This window comes from Alligator mississippiensis, chromosome 1, assembly GCF_030867095.1.
Source record: "Alligator mississippiensis isolate rAllMis1 chromosome 1, rAllMis1, whole genome shotgun sequence".
Lineage (NCBI taxonomy): Eukaryota > Metazoa > Chordata > Crocodylia > Alligatoridae > Alligator > Alligator mississippiensis.
In genome coordinates, this window is record NC_081824.1 from 62,671,448 (window position 1) to 62,693,425 (window position 21,978).

Below are 21,978 nucleotides of genomic sequence, written 5' to 3' on the forward strand. Positions count from 1 at the left end.
TCAAGAATTAGATCATAACCTAATTAGATCATATAGTTTATTAACATGAGCATCTTCAAGTGATTTTCTTTTCATTGAATTCCATGCAAAGATACTCATTAACTTCAGTGCATCATGTGCATAAAGTATACATCTCAAGGATAAATTCTAGCTCCTCCTGAAGTCAGGGGTATTTTTGTCATTGACTTCAAAAGAGCCAGAATTTCTCCCTGCTACTATAATATCTTACCAAAAATATTATTGTCATAGTCTCAGTAAAATGTCACTGGGAGTTTTCCGGAACACTTCAGGACCTAATCTATAACATATAGCTGCCTATACACATACTTGGTATTCTAATTAATCGAGTTTGCCCTGTATTCTATATAGAACTCTGCAGCATTAATGCAATGTAACATGCATTAAGCCCTCACGTGTTTAAAAATTCTACAGGGCACTTTAACTTAAACCACAGCAAATGAGTATTTGATAAAGTGTCCTTCAGCCACTTTTAAATTCATAGGGGCTTAATACATGAGACACTGCAGCATTTTAATTAGAGCAACTGCACAAGAACTGCTGTAATTAAAACACCCCCCACTCCACGCACCTCCGAGCGTGTGTATAGGCAACCTATATTCTTATCACTTGGTGTGTTTTAGTTTTACTGAACATCACAATAAAGTGTCTGTATAAATGGGAAATTGTTTTGTATTGCTTTTTCATCCAGAAAAAATGGCACAGTCCATTTTCATGTTGAATCTGGTGTCTTTCTTTAGGCATTATAAAAGAAGCAATATACTACAGTCTTCTAATTTGCTAATCTAGCTGGTGTGACTGGCTGGCAGAGGAGTCTGAAGAAAGCATACACCAAACCTTAGCTGGTTGCAGCCTGTTCACTATTTATTTTCACTGTTTTCTTCTCTATAACATAGAGAAGTTACAGCAACTTAGGGTCTTTGAGGTTGAGGTTGGATTGGAGAAGTGAGTGAGAGAGACAGCCTATATGTTTCCACTGAGTTTGGATGCAAGTTTCTGAAGTAGTTTAACCTCTTTAGGCCAGGTAAAAATATGTATTTACACAGAAGTTAGGAGGAAGTGAACCTTGTGGAGCCTGAAATATAAGCTCACTCCCTGGTCTTTCCCAAAAGGTGATTCAGTTTTTAAATATACTTTATCCCATCAATAATTACAAGTCTATAGTGCAGAGGACTGGGACCAAGCTGATAACACTCAGCTACTCCAGTTATTTCAGACTTGACTTACAAACTCAGAGCAACTGCAAGATTCTGCTGAATTCATCAACAGTGAAATAGTTAATAAAGCAAACATTTTAAAAGCAGTTAATATTCTCCCGTCCCCCTTCCTCTCTGTGCATTCCTTCTAGGGCACAGAATGCAAGACAGGACCAAAACCAAACTACATTTACGAAATTGGATTTTTTTATTTTTACATTTCACACTAATTATTTCTCTTAAATTTATTTTGCAGTAGTTTTTTTTTCTTTTCTGGGCTATTGCCATTTAGTACTGGCATTTGCTTTTCTTTTGATGTGCTTTTATAAATGCTTGTCAGGTTGACAACTGATGTGGGAGGCTCAGAGTGACAGACTGGGCTGGCTGACTAGCTTTTCATACTGAAGTTTAAATCATTGCTTCATAGATAAATTGAATTTGACAGATGTCATCCCATTTCTCATTTATGTACATCCCAGAATTATCATACAAATTGGTCCAATTTGAATTCTGTGCTCAAGATAACTGCAGGACTGAAGCAGTGTGAGTTCTTTATGAGCAACTGATTTCTTAAACATATGGCTTACAGATGTGAAATTTCTTAGTTTGATCATTTAAATCCAATATTTGCAACATCATATGTATTAATAATTATTTTGAACAAAATGAGCTGTTGAAGGGAGCCTTCAGAAATGATTTTGTTGTCCTGAAAATGATTGACAAGCCATGACAGAAAAATCACCTCATAGTATATTTAGAGAAGATGAGAAAATAGATCACAATTCCTTGGAATTTTTAGAGGTTAAAAAATGTTTGGTTGTGTAATCCATTATTTGTTTCTTTATGATATATCGGATAGAAGAACTGAAAGAATTTTTTGTTTTCATATTAGAAAATCTGGTCATGTATAGAACCTGTCTAGATGGCTGGAAGAGTTTGTGATAACTGGAGAGCTCAGTGCATGGTGAGATCAAAAGTGCTGAGAAAAGCAAAGGGTATGAAAATCAAGCAGTTGACGAGGAAAGGGCCTTTTTTTTCATTTCTTTCCTTTTATTGGGAAAATCTAGGGTTTTATTAACATTGTGGATAATGGAAGCTTTTCTTAATATTCAGGACCCTTGTACTACAATTAAGCTGGCAAAGCTCTCAACAAGCCTCACTGAGGTCTTACAGAGTTCTTCCAGCAAAAACGGGAAACTTGATGTTTTAGATCAATGTAATAAGTTTGGTTTTTTAAAAACATTTTAAAACCTTCAAACCTCCCTTATACAGTGTGAAGAGGCAAAAAGAAAAAGTCCAAAATGGTTCAAATTGTAAAAGACCCTATGAACATCACCTTTGGGACAAATAGAAACCCATTTTTCACAGAGGTTTCAGTTACATTGTAAGATCTTATGAGGTTTGGGGCATAAAGACCTTTATAAAATCCAGTTGTATTTATATAAAACAAGTGCTTTATTCAATCAGCCCAAATCAGAAAGAGACACATACATACATACTGAAACATGTTACATATAACACTAGTTTTTATAAAATAGAGCTTTCATCAGCAAGATGTACAGAACCCCCGCCTCCATATTCATAAGTTTCTCCTGGAACATTAGAAATTAAACTTATTTTAAAAATCAGATTTGTAAAAATCCTTTCATCTAAACTGAGAGGTGGAAAATACAGGTTAAGTGCTATAGGAGGAGAAGGGATATTTTTTTAGCCTTGACATTCTATCTTGGACTCTTATGAAGTCATCCAGTTCCAGTAAGGTAAGATAGGAAAAGATAGAAATTTACCTTCACTTGTGCAAGAATTAGGAGGTCAGATAAAGTATGTATGCTCAATATGTATGGATGGAATATGCCACTATGGCACCAGTAGTAATCCAGCTATTGCAAATTTATTACGTTGAAATCAAGGCTGTTGAGGATATCTAGAAGAAATACAAATTTTTCATTAGGCAAATGCCTAGAATGACTCTATTAGATTTATGTTCCTTCTGTTATGGAGGCTCATCTTTAGAATACTTAACTTACCGTACCGTTGGGGGAAATCTTGACCATCCCATCCTTCAATCAATTTGGACACTTAAGAAGGAAGTGGACTTTGAGTACTGACTTATGGACTTTTTATCTTTCAAGACATTCTCTGTAGTAAAGGATCTAGTGAGACCAGGGGCTTAGGTGACCATGAATGTAGTAGACTTGTGTCGTTTCACCTACAAATCCCCATATACCACCTCCCTGGCAACTTTTGAAAGGTTTTTAACTGAACTCTCAGTTTTTAGACATATTAAATAAGGACATTTATAGATGGGCATTGGGAGGCAGTGGAGGGTGGGGTGGGACACTTTAATTAGCGCAGCTCTGAGAGCCGTGCTAATTAAAGCACCTGGAGCATCAGGCATATCAGTGTCCCTATGCTGATAAATGGTGAGCCTTAGTTTAAAGTGCCCCACTGTCATTTTTCACAACAGGGACACTGATGCACGTGATGCTGGAGTCTGTTGGAGCACGGTAATTACCACGCTCCATACTAATTACAGTGTGTTAGAGCAGCCTCCCTGCACATGCATAGAAGCCCTAAGTCACTGATGACTGGTGCTTCACCCACATCATCAAAGTTCTTATACTGGTGGAACTGAATTATAAAGTTGTGTGGAAAAGACTGAATTTAGGAGGAATCCTGTTATGAAGTCTGATGTCCCTATGTGAAAAGAAAAAAATAATCAGCAGTTTGGCACAAAGCTGTTCTCCCTTATCTGGTGTTATCTTCTGAAAGCATTGGATAATCTAGCTGTAGGAAACAAACAATGAATGACGGGGTGGGGGTTAGAGAAATTTTGGGCTTTTTTTAAGGCATCCTTGCTAGGACAAGCAATTAAATAGCAACAACAGTCTAAAACCTAGCTATTTTTTTATGAACATTCTTAAAAAAAAAAAGTATCCATTTCACAGTTCAAAGACTTTGTGTTTACCTACAGTCTACTCTGTCAGTTGATTAACAACCAGTGGGCTTGATTCATCTTGAAGTACGTTCTGCCCAGCATAACTCCTGTTGACTTGAGTGGGAGAATGTGTTCACATTCAGATCTGTAGGATGCTTTATTTTTCTTCCAGCTGTGTTCTCATCATGATTGATAATATAGCTTTATAACAGCAATTCAGTGTTTGCTAAATGGATAATGACAAATAGACTGACTCTGAAAATGCACATATATAAATTACTTTGCTTGTCCACGTAAATCACCTGAAGTCCATAGAATTCCCTGTAACCAGGTGGAACTCTTATTCGCTCTAAATAGAATTTCCAATGAGCTCCTTTCTGGCCTTTGGCTATACAAGTAACTCAAATAACAAAAAGATTCTGTTCCGGAAATTTCCTTGCAGAGACCTCTTGCGATAGACTACAATGCCACTCCCATCTAGCACCCTTGTATCCTGAGTGAAGCCAGAATGTCTTCAGTTTTATGAAGAGCCCCAATAGTTCTACTGTTACATTCATGCATTGTATTTAATGGAACAACCCCACATGAGTGAAATTAATGATGAAAGTTTCTGTAGGGTCATATCCAGTATCAGTAAAATTATTGTCTTTATGGAAGGGTGTTGCAAATAATGGAGAAGAAAAAGCACAAGAATGATAATTATTTTGCAGGGCTTTTAGTGTTTGTAACAGGGGGCCTTCCCATGACCTGTTTGATGTTCGCATGCCCACCTGTCTCTGGGCTAACTGCCCGCCTCTCTCTCCTGCCATGCCATGAGGATAAATGATTACAGTCTTACGCAGCCAGGAGGCTGCCCATTTTGAACCCTGATGTTAAGGGGAACATCCACAGCTCTGTTCCATCCCTACACTGCGACCCAAGCCTCGCAAATGGCATCCCAGGCAGCTAATCTCAGCCGTACCCTTCATCCATTAGCTGTGGTCCCCTCTCTGGGACCTTTGGCTCCCCTTTAGGCCCTGGCCCCATCTCAGTTCAGTCAGGATCCTGAGCCTCTTGCTCTCTGGGCACCCTCACAGTGGGCCCCTGGCCCTTCAACCCCGCTCTGGGTCCTGGCCCCAGCATGCGCCAGTCGGGTCAGGTCTAAGCTGCATGCCCACTTTTACCCTCACAACTCCAGGGGAACAACTGAGCTGCAGGTCTCTCCAAGCTCTGACAGGTCTGGGCATTCCCCAGCTAGGATTGTGCGGGGCCTGGAGGTTATTAGGCGCCTCTGACCCGCCTTTCACCAGAGAGGTAACTGGCCTGGCATTTCATGGGGCTGCCTCACCACCGACAGTCCCACCAAGCCTCCCTTCCCTGGCAAGGTGCAGTTTTAGGTCATGCCCAGGACCTGGAGCTTCCTCCATCCCCATAGCCCCAGCCCATAGACCTCCAAAAAGATGTTCCTGAGCCTCAGCTCAGCCAGCTGGTTGTCTCTCTCATGGCTGCCAACAGCAAACTGCTGCTTCCCCTATTTATAGCCTGGTCTCAAAATGGTTGCCCCAATCAAGCACCCGGCTGATGCCTGCTCTGGCGCTTGAAGTGGCAGGCACCAACAGTGCCTTGCCTCAGTGTTAAAACTATACTTCTATATAGAACTTTTAATTATGTTCTGACAAGTAGTAAAGATTTTTTCAGTCAGATATTTAGCAGTCACAATTTGGGTTTCTATGAAGAACATTCTAAAATGTCTTATTTAAAATTATAATCTTACTTTATATAATGGAGCATTATGGATTTTGGAGGGGATTCTATATAACTGGTTTTATTACATTAAATCCTAGACTCACATAGCCAATCTCAAAATAAGTTATCCTTTGTACAGTGATCTGTATTTGGCAACTCTCAGTCAAAAAGTAATTAATTTTAATTGTGAGATCTAAAAAAAGTTAAGGTTATTAAAATAATCTAAGCATAAAATTAAAATAATATGGGAGTCACCAGAGCCATATGTTGATTATTATTTGGATTACAAAATATTTTTTAAAAAGGATGCTTGGGTCAGTTTGCTGGTACTGAACAGTTATATACTTATCATTGAAATAAAACAATTGCCAAGTATACTACAATAATTTCTGACAGTTTCATCAACTGTAAACATATGGAAGGTATTTCATTAAATGTGCAATTTTAACAATATTTATGCCAAAATATTATTTCACATCTTGATTTTTTTAATCAAGCTTCATGAGTAAGCTATATGTATTTTTCTAATGAACAAACTTGTAGATTTATTCTCAATAAGAGTAAATGGCAGTTTTAGCACTACAGTGCTGCAGTTCAGTTGTGCTCAATATGTTTTGCCTTTAACAGCCTTGATGCTTTACTTTATTCATACCTTTTATTCTTACCATGTTGTCAATCGTTTTCAAAAATTCCCTTTTCATGTATAAAGTAAATCAGCCAAAAGGGACTCCAGAAATACTGTCAATGATTAGTGCTGAATGTTGTTGGTTTATGTATCTTGACTGCATGTCTCCATCTTCACTGCATGTGACCATCTCTCTGTTTCTGTCCATTCTGTCCAAATTCACTTCCATGTTTCCAAATATTGTGAAGAACAAGGATGCTGGAGTCTTGCATTCCAAAACAAGACAGTATAAACCATCTAAGTGCTAAACCTGGAGCAACACAGAGGTATCATTATTAAGTCAAATTTTGGTTCCAAGTAAATGGTTCTAGTTTTCTGAACTATAAATAATAATTTACTTTCTTAATAATGTGTTATATTCTAATTTTGTTATTTAGTATGTCTTGTCACACTCTTTATATCTAAGTACACAATATAACAGTTTATTTCATATTAACATAGTATTTATATATAGTGCACCATATTTTATGAAGCACCATCTTTTTGACTCGGTGTGTTTTCTAGACATGAGGTACAGGTATATAGGCAAAGAAATATTGACTTTCCTGCATCATTTGTTTTTGGTTATCAGCTGCAGGGCCCTGTCCTTTTATCTGGAGCTTAGGTCAGTTTCCTGCCTTGTGATGTCACCCTTTTTTATGATAACTATAGTTTTCATTGAGAGAACCAGTACATAGAAGACCCAGTTATGAGAAGATACTCCTGATTTACAGTGGCATCTGTGAAAAGGGAGTCAGTGTGTCTGTGCCTTTTAAGGGAGAATTTTCCATATACAGGTTTCCCTCGATTTATGCGGGTTCTTTATATGTGAATTTGCTCTTATGCAATGAGCATATTTAGACCCATAATGTATTATGTGAGGTAAATTCACTGTTATGCGATCAGCATAGGCGCACCCTCGCCCAAACAGATAAGTCTGTTGGGGGAGGGGAAAGGGCCATAGGCCCACTTATCCCAGCCGTGGCTGCAGCAGCTCTGGGAGCGGCCAACACCAGCTGCCTGCAGCCACTGGGCTGCACTGTGCTCCGCCTGTTCCCCCCATGCCTGGGCTCCGCTTGTCCACACTGATTTCTGCTCCTGGGCTGTGCCCTGCCTTGGTGCAGGCAGCTGGTGTCAGCTGCTCCTGGGGCCACTCCAGCATGGGCTGGAGTGAATGTGGACAAGCAGAGCCCTGGGTGGCGTGTGGTGTGGCACTCACCCTAGCCCCGGCTGCAGCAGCCCTGGGAGTAGCTGACCCCAGCTGTCTATAGCAGCTGGCCTGCACCATGCCCTGAACCCTGCAAGGGCTGTTGCAGCTGGGGCTAGGGTGAGTGCTAGGCCCAGCGCTGCCCAGGGCTCTGCTTGTCCGTACTCACCCCAGCCCATGCTGGAGCGGCCCTAGGAGCAGCTGACACCAGCTGCCTGCACCAGGGCACAGTGCTGCCCAGAAGCTACAGGCAGCTGGCATCGGCCGCTCCTGGGGCTGCTGCAGCAGGAGCTGGGGTGAGTGGGAACAGGCAGAGCTCCAGGGGTTCGGGGCACAGTGCAGCCCAGCTGCTACAGACAGCTGGTGTTGGCCGCTCCCAGGGCTGCTGCAGCTGGGGTTAGTGCCTTACCCCACGCCACCTGAGGCTCTCCTTGTCCTCACTCACCCCAGCCCATGCTGGAGCGGCCACAGGAGCAGCAACACCAGCTGCCTGCACCAGGGCACAGTGCAGCCCAGGAGCAGAGATGAGTGTGGACAAGCAGAGCCCAGGCACAAGGGGACAGGCAGAGCATGGTACAGCCCAGCAGCTGCAGGCAGCTGGCGCTGGCTGCTACTAGGACTGCTGCAGCTGGGACTGGGGTAAGTGCTGCTCTGTTCCCCCTGCTTTTCTGCCTTGTACAGCCCTGGGAATGACACCCCTCCCCCCACCCTTTCCCTAGTCTCAGCCTCCCTCCCTCCCTCACCGCCATGGGAACCTATCCCTATTAGTTGCATTGTAAAGTGGGTTTACTTTATGCAAATTTGATTTATGCGCCATTCTCATAGAACGCATCTACTGCATATATCAAGGGAATCCTGTGTATTGCATACTCATAACAACGAAGATGATTTAAACAATTTTTTTTTCGGTGACCTGCTATAGTATGTTGTTTTGGGGAGAAAAGATATTATTACAAATATCATAATCTAATTTTTTTTCCTTGCTACACTGGTGGTTTTACCCAATGACGTCCCATATTCCTCCCTATAGTATTTTTTTTATTTTACACACTTTGTAGCAGTTGTAGTCTAGTAATTTAGACAGTTTTCCTGCAAAATCAGTTATTTGCAGTTATGCAGGTTTCCAGTGAAAACATTTTAGGAGGAAGAAATGTTAGGAACAAAGTTTACCAAAGCTGCAACTTTATTAATGTAACACTAATGGAACAAACTACAGATCAATAATCCCTTGAGTGTACATCAGCTAGCAATCACTTCCAGAACTCAGCACTATTCTTTGGATCTAACGTTCCTTTCCTCTTATCGGGGCTAAAGATGTGAAGGAAAAAATTCTCTGCAGTAGACATTAGAATACACAGCTCTACCCCATCTTCTTTAGAGGATACCTTCCTATATATTTTTTTTGAATTTTGGTTTAACAAGGAACTAAACCCCTGATCTGTATCTGTACTTGGGAACCTGCTGGCTTGTGCATCACAGTCTACCTTACCTACAGATTTCCTGTGGTCCTAATGGAAAGCAGGGGGAAATCAACTAACAGACAAACAAAAATAAAAACCCAAAGGACACACTATATTACCCAAGCCAATCTAGCAGTTATTAAAAATGTTATTTCACAGTCTACAAAACCCTGCCCCTGTGGCATGGACACTGGGGTGAGTGGCTGAAAACCCAGAGCTTGAGAGTTCAAGGTCATAGCAAAAGCACTCATGGCACCACCATATCTGATACCAGTGATACCAGTGAATCTTCAAATTCTGCTAAGTACCTTGTCACAAAGACACAAGAAAGAAAAGGACAGCCTACAAAAGGGGATTGGTGGTATGCCTAACCAGGCAAAAGATTTGCTTTAATGGTTTAGAAGTTGTTGATCTATGTTTTTGGGAGGATAAACTAGAGAAAAATGAAGTTAACCTAATTAATTTATACCTGGGTGAAGCACTGAAAGTAGGTAGGACGGAAATGTCAAATGAGTTTTAGTCTTGGATTTCTTTTGGTTGTTTGAAAGACCTGAAGGGAAATGGAATAAGAGAGACAAATAAATATATCAAACTATATAACTGATTGAAAGAGAGTACTATTTAATTAGCTAAGAAAGTTTTTCAAACTTTTGTGCAATCTTAGTAAGATTTTCAGTAAGCCAAGCTTTCACTTGTATGAGGTGACATTCTTGTAATATTAGATCTTATTAAAGTATTCTTTTTACTTGAAAATATGATTTAAAAACACTTTAAAAATCCTTCCCACACATCACAAGTGCTTTTCCCTGTTCCACTGATGCACTATTTTGTGAAGGGACCATCAAAAAGATCTGATATTGTGTAGGTTGTGAGCTAGGAGCTGGTTGCTAAATGATGCAACTAGCTGCCTTTCCCAAAAGACTGAACAAATTCTGTTTCTCTGCCCTAGTATGGAGTGAGGTCTTCCATTTGACAGCCCAGTGCTTTTATACCACCAGACGTGAACAAATCCAATGTGATAATAAAATCTTTGATCTTTGATTTAAACCCCTAATTCACCAACCCTTTCAGAAAAATAATTGTCAGTTTTCCATCTATCAGCCACACATATCATGATTTATGTAATGCATAATTAAAGCTTTATTCTTCATATTCTCTATATTCTTTTTCTTCTTTGTTTACTTTTTGGCATCTCATTTCACAGGCAGTCCAGAAAGGTGGAAAGATTTAACAGCCAAAAACAGACTAGGAAAAGCTCTGCAGCTGAAACAGAAAGGTAGGATTGATGCTACAATGTGCAGCAACCTTTTGTCTTAATCAAATTGATTCCAGTGTTTGGAATATGACTCTGCTGCTACTCTTAAATATTACCTGTAAAATAGCAATTTATAAAAGTGAATTTATGCTGCCTTAGTTTGCAGTGTCAAAGAGTTCACATGTATATTACAAGATTGACCTTGTCTGCTATCTTGCTTTTTACATGTGTTCTATATACAGTGTAAAATTCTTTTGGATAAATTCAATTTTTTTAAAATTTAGGCCTTAATTAAAAGTTACGTATTATTGTAGATGTAAATGTAGAGTGTAAATAAAATGAGTCAAATTCTGGACCCCCAAATCATGGGAAATTAACAATGGATTTACTTCTGTAGGACTGGAATTTTGACCAAAATCCGAACAGAACACAATTGTTCCTTCATTGTCGTTTTCATTTGTTTTTTCTTTCTAGTTTCTTCCACTTAATAAAATGTTAATAATGATACAAAAATCTATGAAAAAATGTGAATAAATGAAAAATAAATTGTGTTAATATAATATAAAAGTTGTTGTTAAAATAACCGAGATTTTTAGAGTTTTGTATTTCTTTGTAGTTAAAATAACAAACACTAAAGCATTGCCAAATTCAAATAGCAAAGTTAAGTGGACTATGGGCTATACCCTTTATTTGGTAAGGTACCTGCTTTGCATAGATTTCATAGACATTAAGGCTGGAAGGGACTTTGCGAGATCATCATTCTAATTATAAATATATTAAAATGCACCTTTAAAAAGTTCGCAATTATATCAGGCTAATGTTGATGTTGGAAACTTAATTTTTGCCTTACTGAGGTTTAGGATGTGTTAGACCATGCTAGGTAATACTGCCATGAAAATGCACCTTATTTGATTCTCTCTGCTCTGTGCACAACAAATACCTAAAGCATGTGACGTGCACTTTGTGGGGCATCAAGCTGAAAAGTCCCGTGCTTCTCAGCGTCTCCTCATATGGCCTGCTCTCTTGACCTCTTATTATGCACGTCACTCTCCTCTGGACTGTCTCGAGCCTCTCCATATCCTTTTCAAAGTGTGGAGCCCAGAGTTTGATGCAGTACTCCAGCTGCGGCCTCACCAAGGCTGAATAAAGCAGGAGAATGACATCTTGGGTCTTGTTTGAGATGCATTGGTAGATGCAGGCCAGAGTTTTATTTGCTTTGCCAGCTGTGGCATCACACTGGTGGCTCATATTCAATTTGTGGTCAATCATGACCCCTAAGTCTCTTTCAGATATAGTGTTAGTGAGTGAAGCACTGCCAAGCCTATAGGTATGATGTGGGTTTTTTTTCCTGAGGTGGAGCACCTTGCATTTCTCTATGCTGAAGGTCGTCAGGTTTGTATCTGCCCACCGTGTGAGCCTATCCAAGTCAGCCTGGATCCCTACCCTATCCTGCAGAGTATCCTTGTTTCCCCACAGTTTGGTGTCATCTGCAAACTTAACCAGTTCATTTCTGACACCTAAATCCAAATTGTTAACGAATATATTAAAGAGTACCAGTCCGATGGATGCTACTGGTCACTATACACCATGCTGACTCGGTTCCATCAACAGTCACTTTCTGGATCTGACCACAGAGCCAGTTTCTGAGCCATCAGACCGTAGGGTTGTCAATGCCACAGTTCCCCCTTTTTGCCATGAAGACATCATGGGAGACCAAGCTTTTTTGAAATCCAAGTAAATGACAACAACCTCTCCCCCCCACCCGCCTCCAGGTGATGCATCACCTGATCATAGAAGGAGATGGGGTTGGTCAGGCACAACCTACTCAAAATGAAGCCGTGTTGTCTGTCTTTCAGAATGGCGTCTACTGTCAGCGTGTTGTTAATGGATTATTTGATAAATTTTTTCCAAGATCTTGCCAGGGATTGAGGTCAAACTGATTGGCCTGTAGTTCCCTGGATCTTCCTTCTTTCCTTTCTTGAAGATAGGCACCACATTATTCACTCAACCTCTTTGTTTTCAGAAAAAAATAGAAAAAAAGGAAATTACTGTCCTGAATCATGATGATACTCTGCTGGTATATAGTAGGCTATAACATTTGTGTCTTAGAAAGATACACTAGAAAAGGTGTGAGACAGGTTTCTGGTAGGCTGGGTGAACAGAAAAGTATCACATCTACTTACATTATAGCCAGGTACAGACATTAGACTTTTACCAGTATAAGTGATTGGAAACTGGTCTATATGCAAAACAGAATAGAAGTTCAGCACATAAACTGCTTTAAAAATGGCAGAACCTGGTCTAAGATCCCCACCCCCCCATTAAACAGTGAATTCTTGTTTTGTTCACTATTAATCTAAAATATGCCACTTAAAGAAAACTGTATGACTTAGAACAATTTTCCCTCAGGCTTTTTGAATATCTGTACCTAGCCTGTGACTGTTGAACACCTTTCACTGAATGAAAGATAGAAGTTAATTTTATTTTCAAACACTGATTATAATTGATGTTGTATAATAAACAATCCAGTGATGGAATCACTGAGCCCACAATTTCTATGATACTCTGTTGTCTGCCTGAGTATGGTGATGGTTTGGTTTGGTTTGAGTTTTTGGAGGTTTAATTTTGGTTTATATCAGGGTAAGCAGAAATAATGTGCATCATACATAAAATCCTATCTATATTTGAGTGAATTGGAGTTTTGCCATTGATGTAAGCAGGAGAAGGATTTTTTTCCTGTGTTCATAAAAGGGATTAATGCATCATTAGGCTTTCTTAGAATTCTTAGGGGATGTCCACTGTGCATGCTGAGTCAAAGGCTCCTGCTACATGTTAGGTATATTATGCAACTACCTGGTTAATCATGCAATAATTTAGACTGGCCACATATGCCAAGTAAGAGTGGCCACACGTGCAAAGTAATTATAACACAATTAACTGGTTAATCATGCAATAAATTTGGATCAGCAACATGTGCAAAATAATCATAACATGAAAAATGACTGTCCCGCTATAAAAAGAGCCAACCAGCAACAAAGTTAGTGCTTGAAAATGTGTAACAATTCTGTGGCTTGTTTCTGTCCTGCTTTAATTAGAACATGCGGCAGGGCCCAAAGTGACAGTTCAATCAGATGACACTTATGTTTCTTCAATAGGGAAGCTGTATTTACTTTTTTTACCAGTAAAATGGGAAGCAGCTATAATTATTTTGTTCAAATTTTACAAGGTAACTTAGATGAGTGTAAGCATGAAGACAAGTACAGATGGACATCATTTCTCATGAGTTCCAGTTGGACTGAGGTTAGCTTTTTAGATGATAGATAGATTTTTAGATGGTTAGAAACTGGTGAGGAAAGTGGTAAGAGAGATAGCATAAAAAGTAATAGGGGACTAACAGGAAAGAAAGGGACAATAAAGGGATGGAGCAGGTTGTGGAAGAAATCAAACTTTGCATTGTGGTAATATTAGAATTGGCAGAGACATCTAGGTTTATTTAAAGCTATACAAGTGATCACAAGGAGGGTTCTCAAAGGAACTCTGACCTCTACAAGTTTACAAGCGTATTTATACTTTAGACAGCGAGAAAAGATGCTTGGTTCAGACAAAGCAACCTTGAGAGAAACAGAAAGATGTTGATCATTCATTTGTCACACATAAGTAGTTTACTTATTCGGGAAAAAAAACACTGTGTTTTGGGAACGGTTATCAGTTTCTGGGGGGTTTTTTGGTTCTTGGAAAGGAGGAGATTAACATCTGCACACCGACAAAACAAGGCATGAAGGTTTTTCCTTATCTTAGAACATTTTAAAACACATAGCATCAGCATCTTTTTCTCTTCTCTTTCTCTCTCTTCTTAGTCAAGTAAGAGGCCTGGTTAAATTTATTTCCACATTCCCCCCTTTTGGGCCTTTTGGGCCCAACATATTAGATATTTATAGCCATGAGCCTTTTAACTTCTAATTTTTCTTTCTCTTTACCTTTTCACTGTTTTAACATACATATCACAAAAGTCAGTCCAGTTAAGGGATGAAGCAATTATGGGCACCCTTGTTATTGTACTAGGAGGCAAGTGGGGATATACCCCACATTTAGAAACATTTAAATCTTTTGCATATTGATAAGACAGTTGAAGAAAAGCATTTTGGTGAGCATGCCAGTGTGGGAGTGATCTTTTTGACCTGTTTTGAAGTCTAGTCTGATTTACAAAGTTTCTTTTAGCTGGTGAGTCTTTAAGTTCATTTAAGATGATCTAAAAGGAAAGACTGAGAAGTACCCGAGTCATGACTAACCCACCCCACCTCAGGAAACAGGAACTAAGTAGAGGCCTTTTTCCTTTCCTGAAGGGCATAGTGGTGTCGTTGGGGTACATTTTCTTCATTGTGTAGTGATAAATCCTCTTCGCTCTGTAGTGGCGAATCCTCTTCGCCAGTAGGCGCTTGGCTTACTACTGGTCTTGAGCTCTCCTGTTGACAGGCACTAGGTTCATTACCAGTCTGTGGAGGCTGATTACAAGGTTGATATGGAGGAGACTCTAAGTCTAATGTGGCTGATGTTTTCTTAGTGTGTGAAGCATGGATCCATGGTTGGAGTCTTTGACACTTTATTGCAGTGTTGGTTGTCAGGAGTACCTGGAATGGGCCTTTTCAGTGGGGTTCCAGCAATGACTTCCGTTGATGGACTTTTACATGAACCCAGTCACCAGGCAGGGTGGAATGGCATGGCTCATCTGGTTCCTTGGGGAGAGCTGCTTGTACCTGTGAATGAAAAGCCTTAACACACTTCATTAGTGCTGTACAATAGTCTAGAATAGTATCATCAAGTAAATGTATATCGCAAAAGTGGGAGGCAACAGGTGGTGAGGAAGGGAGCTTCATGGGTCTTCCCATCAGGATTTCATGTGGGCTAAGTCCGGTCTTTCGATTGACAGTAGATCTCATACTCATAAGGGCTATGGGAAGTGCATCTGCCCATTTCAAGTGAGTTTCAGCACAAATTTTGGCCAGTTTATTTTTTAAAATGACATTTTGGCATTTTACTTGGCCTGAGGCCTGTGGATGGTACAGGCAATGAAAGTTCTGCTGAATTTGCAGGACTTTGCAGACTTCTTTCATTATCTGCCCAGTAAAATGAGTTCCTCTATTGGAGTTTATGGATAAAGGAATACCAAACCTTGGAATAAAGTCTCTGAACAACTTTTTGCTCACAGTGGTGGTATCAGCTTTTGCACGTGGGTAGGCTTCTACCCATCCAGAAAACATACATACAATAACAAGAACATATTCATAAGAACAACATTTCTGCATTTGAATAAAATCTATTTGTAAATTTACAAACGGCTCCGAAGGTGGGGGATGTGCTGCTTTTTTTGCTTTTACAGGCTTTCCCACATTATGGCCTTGACAAATAGGGCAGGTATAACAGTATTGTTGAGCCACAGATGAAAAAGTTGGCGCAAACCAATCAAGCTTAACAGCTTCTATCATCCTCCCTTTGCTCACGTGTGCTATGTTGTGGTGTATGCGAGCAAGATAGGGAAGAAGGACCGTTGGGGCAACCAGACAGCCATCCGGGGAGCGCCAAAAATGGTCAGGGTGTAACAAACACCCAGCCAGTCTCCACGTATATTTTTCTGGTTCTGGAGCCTGATTTTGGACGAGGGGAACGTCTTGAAGACTTGACAATGGAGACTGGTTAGTTGAGATAGACAAAAACACAGGTGTAGCCTGAGGAGTGGAAATAGCCGCAGCTTTGGCAGCGGAGTCTGCCAGAGCATTCCCATGTGTAACATCATCATAAGGGTTCTGGTGAGCTTGGCATTTAATAATAGCAACAGCAGAAGGTAACTGTAAAACATTTAACAAGGCATTTACATATGGACCGTTACTAATTTTTGCACCTCCTGATGTGAGGAAGCCTCTTTGCTTCCAAAGTTGACCATAATCATGTACAATACCAAAGGCATAGCGAGAGTCAGTGTAAATATTAACAGAGGTACCAGAGGCTAGGGTGCAAGCCCTGGTAAGGGCCACAAGCTCAGCAACTTGAGCTGAATACACATTGGGCAAGTGATGGCTTTCTATAACATCATATTGGGAACATACTGCATATCCTGCAACAAGAGAACCATTTGAGTTTCTTTGACATGATCCATCAACATAAAATACTAGATTTGGGTTTTGCAAGGGGGTGTCCTTTAGATCAGTGTGGGGCATTGTTAGGTGGGCAGTAACAGCAATACAATCGTGGGGTTCACCATCTGAAGGAGTAGGCAACAGGGAGGCAGGGATTAAAACAGGGTATCTAGTTAAAGTAATATTTCCAGCAGAAAGAAGCAAAATTTCATACTTAGTCAATCTAGCCTTTGAAAGGTGTTGAGTTTTAGTTTTTAGTAAAAGGGCTGCTACAGCATGTGGGACAGCAATAGTAAGGGGAGAACCTAATACAAGGGTACAGGACAGCTCAACAGTAATAGCAGCTGCAGCTACAGCACGAAGACATGGAGGAAGTCCGACTGCAACTGGGTCAAGAGCAGAGCTATAATAAGCAATGGGATGGTGCATGTGCTTGAGTGAGCACAGCAAGTGCAAATTCGTCTTTTTATGACAAAAAAGAATAAATGGTTTAGTATAATCAGGAAGGCCTAGGGCAGGAGCTTGTGACAGAGCTTGTTTAATAGAGGCAAAAGCGGCTTCGGCTCCTGAAGTCCAGGGCAAAGGCTTAGGGGTATTAACAAGAGTCAGGTTTTTCAGGGGCTTGACTATAGAGGCATAGCCAAGTATCTACTGGTGGCAGTAGCCAGCCATGCCTAAGAAAGTACGCATTTGGGACACAGTAGTTGGTCTAGGGATTTTAAGAATAGCTTCTATCCTGGACGAAGAAAGCAGTCGTTCTCCAGCGGAAATATCATGACCCAAATAGTGGACACAAGGGAGACAAAGTTGTAGCTTTTCTTTAGATGCCTTATGGCCTTTTAGGGCGAGAGAGGTGAGAAGAGTTAAAGAATCAGCTTTACAGGCTTTAAGGGATGTAGATGCTAAGAGCACATCATCAACGTACTGCACAAGCACAGAATTTTCTTTAAATATTATGTCATCTAAACCCTTCTTCAGAATTTGAGAAAAAAGAGAAGGGGATTCAGTATAGCTCTGGGGCAATCGAGTCCAGGTATACTGAAGTCCCCAATAGGTGAATGCAAAGAGAAACTGGCTATCAGGGTGTATAGGGATAGAGAAAAATGCAGAACACAAGTCAACAACAGTAAAATAACAGACATTAGTGTACGGGCCGGGAATGATCCGAGGCCCTTTTTTTGTGCCGCGGGCTGTGGCCAGCAGCCTGGACACGCCGGGTCAGGGAAGGCAGGCGGCGCGCTAGAATTAGGCACGGACGCTTAATGGTTGTTTAAGATTGTTTACTTACACTGAAGATGGTCGCGGTGTAGGCTGGAACGTTTCCAGGAATACTTCGCTTAAATCCTAGTTTAAGGACTCGGAAAAAACTCTGATTCACTCACACGAAGTTTTCTAGGCTCCGTGGAACTTTGCGCGCAGGGAAGGGTACGTCGAGGGATTGTTCGGCGATGGGAAGAAGAATCGATAGGTGATCAGTCTATCGATCAGCTTAGCCGCAAGTCAAATCTCCTTAGAGGCACTTTGCAGTGTGCTCAAAGTTCTCCGACTTGGGCAGAAACCACTCAAGCCTCTCATACGGCTAGCAAGCCAATCGCTAGCCGCCACATAGGAATAATTTAGAACTGACCAATAGTGGGGCACGAATTTAAATACAAATGGCGGGAACGCCTTGCATCGTGCATTTCTGTGTTGCAACGAAGAAATGCACCCTGCAAAGAAAGCTACAAACGGCGGGAAAATAATTCAGCAGTGCCGAAGCGCACACAAAAAAAAAAATCACACCCTTGGGTTGTGACAATTAGGAGGAATACGGGACAAGATAGTGGCTGGATTTAATCTAATTTTTACAGGCTGGGCAGCATGGATTTGCCCTACTTCATTAGCATGTTGGGACCAGAGAAACAGAGAGACAGCCTTTATGATTTCCTCTTGTAATACAGAAAGATTAGGGGACTCAGGCTCAGGAGGTGAGCTAGTGAGGGTAGCAAGTACAGCCATTTCATTAACACAGGGAACATCCAAATAAACACCATTAGGAGAATAAATAGTACAGCCGAATTTACAAAGCAAATCTCTGCCTAACAAATTAACAGGAGAACAAGGACTGAGGAGAAAAGCATGTTGATCAGAAACAGGGCCAAGAGAAACATGTAAGGGTTGGGAAACAGGATGAGGAACTATCTGATTTGAAATTCCTACAGCGTTTACAACAGCAGAGGAGAGGGGGGTTGTAGAAAATTCTTCAGCTCGGAGAGTAGAGCGACTTGCGCCAGTGTCTACTAAACATTTTCTAGGAGTACCACTTATTAAACAGGAAACAAAGGGATCCTCTTGATTAAGTGAGAGAAGCGGGGCTGTGATGATGTTATCATTCCTCAGGCTGTCCTAAGAGGAGACTTCTTGGTTCAGGATGGAAAATTGAGTGAGGAGGTGGTGGCTGGTTAAATGTCGTACCCAGCTGGCCAGACCGGTGAGGACATTGAGCCTTCCAGTGTCCTGGTTGGCCACAATAATAACAACTGTCATTATTTTGGGACTGAAATTCTCCTCATCCCATGCCACGACCACGTCCCCTGACTCTGAATTGTCCTCAGTAGAAACCTCGGCTTCTACCTCTGTCTGAAGTTTGTATTTGTAAAGACATTAGCTTAGTTTCCATGGGTTCCTTTTTCTTTTCTTGGCAGGCTGTACAGTGATTAGCAATGGTGACTAATTCTGTAAGCGTCTTAGTTTGCCAACCTACAGCAATTATACACAGCTGTTCCTGGACTTTAGAAAGAAGTCCTTGGACAAAAGTGGCGGCAACTGCTTCTGGGGCAGTTTCAGCTGCATCTTCAATGCCAGAATGTCTTTCAAATACGAGTTTCAAGCGATCCATGTAGTCTGCTGGGGATTCTCCTTTGTTTTGCTTACAGTTATATATTTTGGCCCAGTCAGTTTTCCTGAGGCAGATTTTAAGCATGGACTCAAGAAGGCATTTTTGGGCACCTACTAAGCGACCTCCCATTCCGGGGTCTTGACGAGGCCAATTAGCCTGTGCAATGAGGTGGTTACGGACCTCGGAGGGCAGAACACTTCTCATTAATTGATTTAAATCCGCCAACGTTGGCTCATAACAATAGATTACAGTTTCCAATTCATCTCTAAACTTCTGGGATTCTTCCCTGATATTGGGGACTTGCTTAACAGGGTTTAGGAGATCTCCTGGGGTCCAGGGGACATGGACTGTGACTGTAGTTTCCCCATTTGGACCCTGCCATGGGAGTTGGCGTAAGGGCATAAGACGAGCCTTTTTCATTTTTAAAGGTGGGACTGGACCATATTGGGTGCCGGACCTTAAATAAGAGGAGGTTGAGGCTTCAGGAGACAGATGCCATGTCTCTGGTGGCCGTGGGCATGCCCCGGGGGCAGGTGATGGTTGTTGAGTGATGGTTTTCTGATGGGGTGGGCTGATTCCACAGGAAGAATCTATTTGGTTACTTTGAACTTCCTCAGGTTCAGATTGTGCCTGGGACTGGTATGGGGGTGGCACACTGAAAAAATCAATCAGGTCTTCTACAGATTCATTCTCAGTCAATTGTGGATAAAGTTGTGTTGGTGCTGATAATGTTGTTGATGGGGGATCCCCTATTGGTGCATTTTTCTGTTTTAATTCTTTTATCTGAGATTTTAGTTTTTCTTGGGAGTCCTTAAGGCTCCGAACTTGATATTCTTGATGTCTTTTGGAAGCTTCTGCATACTAATCAAAAAATGTGTCCCACTGAGTCTGTGGTGTTTTACTGCCTCTTGACTCAAGGGCTCCACGGAGATGAAGGATTTTACTTAAATCAAATGTTCCCTCCAGGGGAAACTGCAAGCTAGAATCATCTCTGGTATACCAATTCCATTTGTCTAGAAACTTACAACTTTTATGGCCATAGTGTGTGTACATGTACAATGCTGGAGTCCCTTTTGGCGGAGCCGGTATGTCTTTAGACCCTCCGCTCCCCATATCCTTAACCTCAATTCACACAGGTCTTTCACACAGGAGAGGCTTATTGAGGCTGTCCGGTCAGGTCGTGAGATTTGCTAGTGGCACAGGAATGCTGTGGCTAATGTCCAAGGACAAAATTCCGTAGCACCGGCACACAATGCAGTTACTCACTGTTAGACACGGATCATTCATGAGTGGGGGTAGGGAAAATTTGTCTCACAACCCTGATCTCCTTCAGTCTAAGAGTTTCCACCTCGCACCCTTGCTTTCAAAGAGCCCACAGAACAAGTCTGGCGTCCTTGGGGCAGCTGCACAAGGTTTACACTGCTAGCTTCAGAAAGACCTCATAGTTCTTTATAGAACTTAACTCAATTCACACGGGGAAACACATTCACTGACAACAGCAACACAGTTTCTTTGCTCTTTTCTACTCACAGTTCCTACTTACATAGTGGGTCTGACAATTCTGGCAGCAAAAGGGTTGGATAGGGTAAGCCTCAAGCAGCGAACAGGAAGACACACAGGTAGTCTGTCACTGAAAAGCCCCAATAGAGATTTCAAAAGTTATCTTACCTTAGTTTGGCTCCGGGGCATCAGTGAGCAGACTGTCTGTATCCCAACCGATCACTCCGGGCATCTCTATCCGAGTCACAGCACCAAATTGTGGAAGAAATCAAACTTTGCATTGTGGTTGTATTAGAATTGGCAGAGCCATCTAGGTTTATTTAAAGCTATACAAGTGACAACAAGGAGGGTTCTCAAAGGAGCTCTGACCTCTACAAGTTTACAAGTGTATTTATACTTTAGACAGCGAGAAAAGATGTATGGTTCTGACAAAGCAACCTTGAGAGAAACAGAAAGATGTTAATCATTCGTTTGTCACATGTAAGCAGTTTACTTATTCAGGAAAAAAAACACTGTGTTTTTGGAACACTTATCAGTTTCTGGGGTTTTTTTGGTTCCTGGAAAGGAGGAGGTTAGCATCTGCACACAGACAAAACAAGGCATGAAGCTTTTTCCTTACCTTAGAACATTTTAAAACACATAGCATCAGCATCTTTTTCTCTTCTCTTTCTCTCTCTTCTTAGTCAAGTAAGAGGTCTGGTTAAATTTAATTCCACAAGGTGAATATATGTGTTAAGAGTTCAGTGGGAGACTAGAATATAAGGGAATAGGAGTAGTCAGGGAAGGAATGGGAGTAGTTAGGAAAGCATAAAGAAAGAGAAAATGAGAGAGATTGGTATCACCTGCTATTGCCTAAAGGGGAGGCAAGTGGAGACCCTTCTGAACTGGCCAGTGGACAGTTCTGTAATTCTGTATATATAATCAACAGCAATTTTCAAATCTGAAATAAACTTACTCTGGTCAGACCTTCCTTCTAGAGGCTCAAAAATCAAAGCATAGAACCAAA

General features: G+C 41.1%; 1 protein-coding gene and 1 long non-coding RNA gene across 37 annotated transcripts in view; one reads left to right on the forward strand and one right to left on the reverse strand.

The window, feature by feature from the left end:
- Nucleotides 1–21,978, forward strand: part of RIMS1 (regulating synaptic membrane exocytosis 1) — a 574,877-nt gene that overhangs the window by 387,170 nt on the left and 165,729 nt on the right. For 19 of the 36 annotated variants that reach the window (XM_059731060.1, XM_059731115.1, XM_019496609.2 and 16 more), the window contains one exon: nt 10,413–10,484. The exons of 9 other annotated variants lie outside the window; for them this stretch is intronic. In XM_059731060.1, the coding sequence (XP_059587043.1) occupies nt 10,413–10,484 (72 nt within the window). Of the gene's footprint in view, nt 1–6,750; nt 6,829–10,412; nt 10,485–21,978 lie in introns of all 36 variants that reach the window. 8 more of the 36 variants (XM_059730969.1, XM_059731058.1, XM_059730979.1 and 5 more) reach the window with 1 other exon arrangement.
- On the reverse strand, nt 6,708–21,292 carry LOC109285468 (uncharacterized). The gene is made up of 4 exons (XR_009463518.1): nt 21,141–21,292; nt 12,289–12,474; nt 9,678–9,758; nt 6,708–6,812 (listed from the first exon to the last, which is right to left on the reverse strand). It is a non-coding gene; the product is annotated as an uncharacterized LOC109285468 (long non-coding RNA).